At 40.1% G+C, this 10,419-nt stretch overlaps 1 protein-coding gene across 1 annotated transcript; it reads left to right on the top strand.

The window, feature by feature from the left end:
* The first annotated feature begins 2,023 nt into the window (after positions 1-2,023).
* On the top strand, positions 2,024-3,289 carry LOC118828163 (lysoplasmalogenase-like). Its single transcript, XM_036734592.1, has one exon. It carries the CDS (start codon positions 2,052-2,054, stop codon positions 2,757-2,759), a length of 708 nt encoding a protein of 235 aa, XP_036590487.1. The 5' UTR covers positions 2,024-2,051; the 3' UTR covers positions 2,760-3,289.
* The last annotated feature ends 7,130 nt before the right edge of the window (positions 3,290-10,419 follow it).

Here is a 10,419-nt window from a genome sequence, read left to right as displayed (position 1 = left end):
TACAAAAGTGTTCCTGGAAAAAAAATTGAAATTAATTACAAAATACAAACTTGTCCTAGTTTCTCACCATGGAAGACCTGAAGGGAAATACAGAAGACTGTTAGCTGATGATGTTTTAACTTGCATTTCTCTAATTAATAGTGATTTAGAGCATTTTTTATATGACTACAAATAGCTTTAATTTCTTCATCTGAAAACTGCCTGTTCCTATCCTTTGACCATTTATCAATTGGGGAATGACTTGTATTCTTATAATTTGAGTCAGTTCTCTAAATATCTTAGAAATGATGCCTTTATCCCTCTGATTGATTCTTAACAGTCATGATGTTACTGTCCTTTTAAAAGCCAAGTTGCCCAGGTATCAATAAATCACTTAATGGCTAATAAGGAAAATATACTAACAGATCCCCTGAGAAACACTGATGTAATCAGTCAGCAGGGTGAGTACTGGATATTTCTGCTATGGCTATTGAGGAAAAGGTTGCTGGGCAGCATGATTAAAAGGATGGTTATATATGCAATCAGATGTATTTATGATCTTTCAAAATTGATATCTTTTGTTTTTACATCACCTTTAATTCTAAATAAATCTTTCTCCTACCCAGAAAACCAACCCGTGCAACAAAGAATAAAAAAGAAAGCATGGGGCAATCAGAATATATGCCATCTTGGAGTGAGGGGGTGGATAGAAATGGGGAAAATTTGTAACTCAAAATCTTGTGGAAATCAATATTGAAAACTAAAAATATTAAATAATAAAGTATAAAAATAAAATAGCTAAAAAAGAAAAAAGCACAAAAGACAAAGAAATTGTGCAAAACTAATCAACATGTCAGTTGTTTTTGACAGTCTTTACAATATTCCACACCCATCATCCTTCAACTCTGCAAAGGAGTGTGTGTGGGCATTTCCTCAGTTCTTATCCTTGGTTATTGTAATCTCACTGTATTCATTTTCTTTTTTTTTCCTTTACATTTATACTGTTATTGTATATACTATTTTCCTGGGTCTGCTTACTTCATTATGCATTAGTTCATATAGTTCTTCCAATTCTTTGAATTCTTCATATTTGTCATTTCTTACATTACTATAATATCCCATTACAATTGTGCACCACATGATGGAATACTATTGTGCTATAAGAAGTGGGGATGATACGGACTTCGTAACAACCTGGAAAAACCTACATGACATAATGCTGAGTGAGTGGAGCAGAGCCAGGAGAACACTATACACAACCACAGATATATGGACTCTGTGATGACTAACCCTGACAGACTTTGCTCTCCTCAGCAACACAAGGTGCAGGTACAACTCCAAAGGACTCACGATGGAGAATGCTATCTACATCCAGAGAAAGAACTATGAAGTATGAATGCAGATAGAGGCACACTTCATGCTCACCTTTTTCTCCCTCTTTTTTTTTCTCTCTTTTGTATTTGTTTTTGGGTTGTGTTTTTTTTTTTTTTGGTTCTGTTTCTTCTTTCTCATGATTCATTCCATTGGTCATAATTCTTCTCCACAACTTGACTAGTGTGTAAATTAATTCAATGCGAAGTTATACGTGGAAGTCATATGGGATTCCATGCTGTCTTGGGGAGGGAGGGGGGAAGGGAGGGAAGAAAATCTGGAACCCAAAATTATGTAGAACCATGTGTTGCAAACTAAAAATAAAAAGAAATTTAAAAAAAAAAGAACAACAATAAAAAAAAAAAAACAATTGTGCACCACAATTTTCTTAGCCAGCCCCAAACAGATGGGTTTTCATCTTTTTTTTTTTTTTTTTACTAACATAAAAAATACTGCTGCGAATATTTTTGTTACATGGGAAATTCCCCCCACCATTTTTTACCTCCTTGGGGTATATGCCTACCAATGGGATCTTTGAGTCAAATGATATATGTACACACACACACACACACACACATACACACACACTCTTCAATTATACGCATGATTCCAATGGTTCAAGCCTGTAGTCATGAGCATAAGAACCTAGCTCTGATTGTGAGGTCACAGAATTCTCGGGGTGCCTGGACAAACCTGCAAACATGGAGGCTGGTGGAAGGGAATCCAAGAGGAGGCACACTCCAGAGCTTCTGTTCGTCTGGAGGCTGGTGCCTTTCTTTGCTTCCTGCGCCCTCTACTTTCTCGTCTGGCTGCCCTCAGAAGAGCCCAGCTGGACCAGCGCGCTGGCCAAATGCCTCCCCATCCTCTGTCTGGCTATCTTTGTCCGTAACACTGCCCCAGCGGGGCCCTATGGCCAATTCATTTGGCTAGGTCTCCTCTGCTCCATCCTGGGGGACATTGTGGTCACCTGGCCCCACCGGTTCCTCTTTGGCTTGTCGGCCTTTGCACTGGCTCGTCTCCTCTATCTCCGGGCCCTGGGCTGGCACCCGATCCGAGAGACCTTCCTGGAGTCTGTGGCAGTCGTCTTCCTCCTTTACTTTGGGCTACTGCATTCTCACCTCCCTTCCTACCTAATTCTCCCTGTGGCTGTCTATGAGGCTATCCTGGCTCTGATGCTATGGCGGGCGCTGGTCCGAGGGAGATTTGCGGCACTTGGCGGCTTGTTATCCAGTACCTCGGACGCAATCCAGGCCTGGCACACCTTCGTCCGGCCCCTGCCTTCAGCCCGTTTGATCATCAGAGGCACCTACTATGCTTCCCAAGCCCTGCTGGCTTTGTCAACGATGGAGGGCATGGCCCCCCAAGCTGACAGCTCGACGAGTGCCCCTCCCGAAGAAAGCAGACAGTGACTTGGAGCTCTGCACTTGGCCCCTTCTCCAGCACCCCTTCTGCCCTCTCATCACCTTCTGGAGCTGCTGCCTACCCCACCTTCTCCCAGTGCTTGTCTCCTAGGTAAACACAAGACCTCCTAGGGCAGATCCTTTTCCCACCCTCTCTCTGACTCTGAACCGCACCCCCACCAATTATTCACAATCCCTCCCTTTCCCATGCTTTCCCTCTCTTATCTTGCAACTGCCCTCCTACTCCAACCCCATCCCTATGCATTTCTTCTTACTCGTAATCCCTTTGGTTCCAATACTACCCCTACCATGGCCCATGAGCTTCTCGACTGAATTTTTTTCTCCCCATTACTCACAATTCCCTGCTCCCACAATTCTGACTCTTTTCTCTATCACCCGGCCATACTCCTGGTTTGAATGCTTCTCTCTCCTTTGCCCACTGAGTCCCCAGAGGTAATGCCTATCCATCCATTATCCATACCACCATCACCTTCCCCTGACCTTTATAAAGCTGATACTGGAAACATGAAAAAATATATAATATACAAATATAAATACATAATATGTGTGTGACTTTTTAAGCATAGTTTCAAGTTGCTTTCTAGAATAGTTGGGCCAGTTCATAATGCCACCAACAGTGTATTATTTGGCTTGCTTTGCTGAGGCTCCTCCAATTATCAAATGTATTTTCAAAGCCATTTTTTGACTCTTCAATTCATACAGTATTTTTCTCATTCCCTGATTCTACACTCTAGTCACATCAAGCTGTGGAGAAAAGTAAAGGTAGGAGACCCAGCTGAGAGACGTGACCCTCAGAGGTGCTGATCCTAGGAGGAAAAGACATCAGGTGCTGCAGTATTGGATGCATTGTTTGTCTTGGCTATATATGTTCCTATATCGCTTTCTATTGCTTCCTCAACAGTTACCAAAATATTTTTCTTGGGAACTATTAATTGTTTCTAAACTCTTCCTCTGATATATCCTTTCGATTCAGTGCTCATAGTTTTTTCGGGGTGTGCTTCCTGGGAGGTGGCTGCTACTTCAGATTTAATGATGTTTTGCGGATCTGCACTCCTAAAATTATAGCTCATGAGCCCCTGCCAACGTGCTTACTTTTAGGAAGTAAGCAGTAGACACAATTAGCTTAAAGCAAAGGAATTTACAAAGATTGCATGGTAAGAACGTTAGCTTTACAATAAACCCAAGGAGTACTCTTTCATAAACACACAGTGTCAAGAGTGGGTATACATTTAGAGTTCTTTGGTAGTGTGGCATAGATATAGGAACATATATAGCCAAGACAAACAATACATCCAACACTGCAGCACCCGATGTCTTTTCCTCCTGGGATCAGCACCTCTAAGGGCCAGGTGTCTCAGCTGGGTCTCCTAGATTTACTTTTCTCCACAGCTTGATTTGACTGCCAGGACTAATTTTCTTTTGCATCCATAGTCAGTTCTTTTCTTGCCTGAGGTCAGCCTAAAACTGGATTACTAGCTTTTCATCTATTGCATCTGCAAACACGATCCCTTAATTTTCACCTATAGAAATCCTTGTCATGTTTCATGTGGCACTTCCTCCATGAAGACTTCCCAGATCCCTCCAGTCGAAAGCATTCTCTCCTACCTCAGGTTTTATTAGACTACTTTCCCTTACCTTTACCACTTTCTGACTTTTTTTTTAACCAGACCTCTTATTCCATCAATGTAAAGAGATCTTGGCATGAAACTTCTACTAATATAAGACAGCACTTTTCTTTGCAATTTTTCTTTGTTCATTTATATATTTGTTTTTGTCTGTTTATCTATCATCTATCTATATCTATCTATCTATCTATCTACCTACCTACCTACCTACCTATCAATATCTATCTAATATTGCACTTTCTCTTGTTCAGGCTGAAAGTGTAGTGGCCACTCTTGCGCCTGATCCCATAACTGATGAGCATGGAAGCTTCAACCCACTTCCCTTCCAACCAGTACCAGTTCACTCCTTCTTCAATATCTTGATGACCCTCTGCTCCTGGGAGGTCACCGTTTAGTGCCAGACTTACTGTGGAAGCCTGATTATCTCTAGCCCTATTGTAGCTCAGAACTCCGAAGCTGAAGCAATCCATTTGCCCTAGCCCTACCACTAGAATGAATTATAGAAGAAGTGTGCCACCACACCTGGCCTCTACAATTTTAAGTCTGTAGAATTACCCTGGGCTCTAAAAAATTGCATAGGATCACAGCCTGTGTATATCACGAGGCAAGCCTTGAACCCACCTGTGCTTCTGAGGCAGGCTTTCTATCAAATGTGCCACAATGCCTTTCTATTCTGACTTGTTTCATACCTATTTGTGTATGTATTATACCCCTTTCCATCACTTAGATTAGGGTATTTTAAACCTTTTGTGTGTGTGTGTTTAGAACCCCTTTACAGCCTGAGGAAGCCAGACTTCTTCAGAATAATGTTTTTAAATGCATAAAATAAAATATATAGGAGAATTTGAAATAAAGTTACAAAAACATTTTTAGAAACAAATTAATAGATTGGGTTAATAATGCCTGCTGTTGATAATAAGGTTCTTGAGAGCAGGGACTATTTTTTTTTCCATGCTTAGCATATAAGATGCGCTTAATATGCTTTTTTTCATAACATAAGGACAAAATTTAAAATTTCTTCCTAGAGTTCCTCTCAACTACACCCTCAGCTTTCTACCATCCTCTTTAATATAAATATCATCTCTATGAAATAGGGAAGGAAAACTATTATTTCTAATTTCCAATTAGAATACCCAAGGTATAGAGGGATTAAGTTGTATAGTATGTTACAAGTGGAGTTGACTAAAACTCATATTTTGCCTCTGACTCTAGTGTCTCTTAAGTTATGTTTGGTACATCAGTAGGAAAGAATGAGAAGAGAAAGGGAGCATCAATGCTGTTCTCTACCACTCTGCCCCAGGAGAACTATGATCTGTGCATCTTGAAGCTCTGCTCCATATTTCCAGACTTTATTGTTCTGGCTGGCATGGGCATGGGGTGGGTTAGTACAACCTTCCACCCCAATGCAGAAAGCTAACTATATAATGATGTTACTTCTTTGTTAAAGCTTGCTCCTCAGCCTCCCCTGAGGGATGGAGGCAATATTACATTGTACACATTCTAGACTTCATACGAAATCTAAGAACTGACTGATATGACCTGCCTTGCCCCACCCCACCCGCAGGTTGTTTCAAGGGACAAGTCAGTTTTAAATGAAGAAGGCCTTATCATCTTATAAAATCATAACTAGGAATTCTGAAACGGGACAAATCCAGTCGTTCCTGGGGCATTCAGAAGACAGTCCACCCAGGGTCAGGTGCTAAAAGGCCAGGGGTTATACAATTGTCCCATTTCTCAAAAAGTTTGATTACAGACTACCTTCCACTTGCTCTTATCTTAGCACAGTCAACGAATCCTGATACCACTCACGTTAATTGAAGGAGATAGGAGGATATCAGTAGACTGTGAGGAAGGAATTGGGGAAAGCAGGCCATGTGAGAGTGGTATAAGTTGGGGAGCTTTTGCTAAATTATGCAGGGCCAATGGTCTGAATGTAGCCTTGAGGAAGAAATATGCCCCTTGGATATTGGCACGCAGAAATAAAGCCCTGGTCAGTCTCACATATTTACAACTCTGCTACCTTGTTCTTGCTTTTCAGGCAAATCATACAAATCATTAATCAGTGAATAAATAAGCATTTAATAAGCTTCTACCATAGGAGATATTGCTAGATACTGCGATGACCTCTGGGAATACAAATTTAAAGCACAAAGCAATCCTTATTTTCCAAGAGAATGCATTCTAATAAGGGAGACACCAAATTCTTACACATTTGCTAGTTTTACAGGGGGATCATAATTCAGTCTGGTCATTGGTTGAATGGTGCTGGCTCTTCTGTGAACCGCTGACTCAACTGTGCCTACACTTGTTCTTCTCAACTGTATGAGATGATCATAATTTTTATCAAAACTATAGTGTTGCCTTCCTAAATCTAAACTTGTAGAAGGCCCAGAGTGTCTAGTAGAGTTATTACACTGTGAAGTGTGTTTATATACTAGGATTCTCTTTGGCTGAAACATAAGGAAGAAAAGACATTGCCTCTGGGCAAATATCTTCTTTCATTATTTGAAATGTTTGTTGGGAAATGGTGCATACAATCTTTTTCACTTGGAAAGTCTATTTCTGAGTCATTGCCTGAATCAGGCAGTCTTCCCCACCCCCACCTCCCCCCAAAAATGCTGTGCTGAAATCTAAGTATACTATGATTACAGTATTATGCTTATTAACCAGCCTAACTACTCTGTCCAAAAAAAAAAAAAAGGAGGAAATGAGGTTAATGTGGCATGACTTGTTCTCCATGAAGACATACTGGCTTTTAGTTATCACTGTTTTCCCATCTAAATGCTCACAAACCACATTTCCTTAACAGAATCACAGAATCCTATAGTTGAAAGGGACCTCAGAGGTCTGGGATTTTACCTAGGCTTTTTAATCTAAGATTTTCATTGTGTTCTAGGATTTTTACCAGGAATAAAATGTTGCGCTCTTTGGTTTATAGTGTGCATATTCCATTATTTTTCTTCCTTCCTTTTTTCTTTTTTTAAACAAAATCGGTACATTTGCCCTCTCCCATTGCTTGGGGCCTTTACCATTCTTCATGAACTTTAAGAGATCACTAACAGTAGCTCAGCAATCACATTTGTTAGTTCCTTGAGTATCTTAAGATGCATTTCTTTCAGACTTGGTAACTTAAATTCATTGAGAACAGATAAGTGCTGTATTGTGAAAGGGTAATGTCAGTCAAAAAATAATTTATTAAGAATCTACAAGAAAAAAAAGGTTATGAGGAGTTGACTCCAATGATAAGTACGGAGATAATAAACCCAGTATTGCTACTTAGAATTAATAATAAATTGTTATCATTATTAAAATATTATCATTTCACATCATTGGTCTCAATTCCCTGTTAACCCTATTTTCTTCTACCTTTCGGTGTTTAAAGATCATTTTTCTTGGAAAAGAAAAAAGAAACAAAGTAAGGCTTGAGTGGACTATTGTCCATTCCCATCATACATCCTGAGACGTGTTCCTATCTTATTTCTCATTCTACTCATGTACTCAACATTGTTAAAACAATACTTTTTAGTCTTAGAATTCATCTGCAGTCTTGACATATTGTAGTCTTTAGCACTGCTGACATTATTCTTAAAGGAGTGTGCTACTTTTTTTTTTCATTTGCTGTATCACCTGCCCTTGCTTTTATCTTCTATCTGTATCTTTTAAAAATCCGAGTTGGGCTGAACTGACCTGTTAGTCACCTTGGTTTCTATAAGGAGCTCTTCATCCAAATAATTTTTGCTTATATCCCCAGAATTTCGTTCTTGAGAATTTCACAGTCCTCTTGAGTCAACTTACCTTGAGAACATTAGGCTTTTGAATCCTACCTGTCCTTTCTCTAAATCCTTTGAAACTTAATCTTCCTAAATTAAGAGTATAAGTCAGATTATACCCATCTTTCCTCCTCGTCTCTCTCTTGAACTCCATAATGGAGTGGCTGCTTTTCCCCAAAGTCCTCCTGAGATGAGATAAAGGTGGGTTGTTTTAGATGGCAGAGGGACTTAAATAATAAAGGAGTTGGGGTTTTACTAGGTAAAAAGGAATACTCAATTAGAGATTTTTGAGTTAGAGAATGACATAACTATGTCTCCATACAGAAAAAGGTTGTTCTGGCAATGGAGGATGTGATATGGTGTATTTCTATAGTCAACCAGGTGAGTGCTGGTGAGGATATATATACTAGGGTGGTAGCAGTGAGATTAGAGAGGAGAGAATATATGTGATAAATTTTTGTTTGTCCATTTTTTGGAGAAGGACCAATGACATCAGAAGTGGGTTTAAGTGAAACAAGGTAGTGTAAAGTTGTCAGCCTTACTCTTTCTTCAAGAGTCATCAAAATCCAGTGACACGAGAAAAGCCAAGACAACTGGCATTGGCCAAGGAGGCTGTGGACGACCTTGGCGTCTTTGACATCTAACCAAGCTCTAAGCACTGTACCGCTACTGCTTCAGCCATTTTCATAGCTGTTGAAACAAATTGTTCTCATCTTCCCGTTCCACCAGGGGGTCTTCCCATGCTTAGGGTAGACATCTCCCTAAATGACGGACAGGTATGAGGCTTGTTGATTATTCTCAATCTAGTTTGGTCCATCTGCCAAGATGGTTTTATTGGAGTGTGGCTGCTGTATATGCCACAGCTTCTTGGAACCACAGGTGAGAGTTGGGAGACAGGTGGACATCAAGGGCAGAGGAACAGCCCAGAGAAGGGCTTGGCAAGCCCTCACATGGGAATTCTAGTCCTCCCTGAATACCCCATACACCTCATGTGAAAGATGTTGTCAGAATGGAAACAAAAGGACTTCATAACCGACTGGATGTTGAAGACAAGGAAGAGAAAAGAGTCAAAGATACCTCAAAGCCACATCACACCATTGACTCATGTTGTAGTCATTATCAACCAAAGAAAATAAATTATTTCAAAGGACCCTCCCAGTTCTGAATCCTCTGTTGTTAAAACCATGTTCTTAAAACCCCAGCTTACCATTCACTACTCTCCTCTTCTTTGCATTCTGTGATACAGTGCAAAGAGCACCGGATTTATATTCAAATCTACATCCAAATCCTACGCAGAGACTTAATTTCCTCATCTATAAAGCTATCCACCTCATAAGCTTATGAGGAAAACATTAAAAACCAGAAAAAATATAAATGAGTGTTCTTTTTCTGTGTCATATACATACATATATATATATATATATATATATATATATATATATATATATATATATATATATATATATATATATGTTACAACAGGGGAGACAACATATAACTAGGCACATACAAGATATGTGCAGACTAGATCGAAGGTAATCTGAGAGAGGAAGTAACTAGCTCCCTCTGGCACCTAGAAAGACCTATTACATAAAGTAGGAACTGAGCTGAGTCTAGAAAGGTTGGTTGGTTGTTGTCCTTCATGTTCAAAGAGGACCAAAATTGCATCACTAAGTTGGGGACAAGGTACCAATGCAAGCTCAAAAGGCTCTACCACACATCTGGCACAAATAGTCCATATTAACATTTGGAGTGGAGATGTCTCTAAATTTGCACAAAAATGGTGAAATGGTAGGTAATGTCTTTTGACTTGCATAAATTGGATTTAAGTTAGGCAGAGTTGCTTGTCATCATAGGCTTCACTCTCTCTTCCAGAATCATTGCAGTCCAGTGGCAAGACAAAAGTCAAGACAACTGGCTGTGGCTTGGGATGCAGTGGATGACCTTGGCATCTTCAATGTCTAACCAAGCTCTAAACACTCCATAGTACCTGCTTCCTCCTCCCTCCTGGCCTATTGGAACAAATTGTTCACATCCACCTACCCAGGGGGAGGAGTCTTCACATGCTTGGGGCAGACACCCCTTCCACTCATCAATGGGTTTGTGGCCTGTTGGTAACCTTCAACCTAGTTTAGTCTGTCTGTCAAAACAGAGAAGCTAAAAGGCAGAGGTGGGAGGGCAGAACATTCCAGATACTAATGACAGCCAGTATATAGGCAATGAAATGAAAGATGGATGGTTGTGTTTGAGGAA

This window comes from Trichosurus vulpecula, chromosome 8 (genome assembly GCF_011100635.1).
Source record: "Trichosurus vulpecula isolate mTriVul1 chromosome 8, mTriVul1.pri, whole genome shotgun sequence".
Classification (NCBI taxonomy): domain Eukaryota; kingdom Metazoa; phylum Chordata; class Mammalia; order Diprotodontia; family Phalangeridae; genus Trichosurus; species Trichosurus vulpecula.
Note: the sequence above shows the minus strand (reverse complement) of the source record. Positions and strands in the feature narration are given on the sequence as shown.

Excerpts from the sequence above, each read along its gene's own strand:
- LOC118828163 (XM_036734592.1), top strand. The coding sequence starts at position 2,052 with ATGGAGGCTGGTGGAAGGGAATCCAAGAGGAGGCACACTCCAGAGCTT.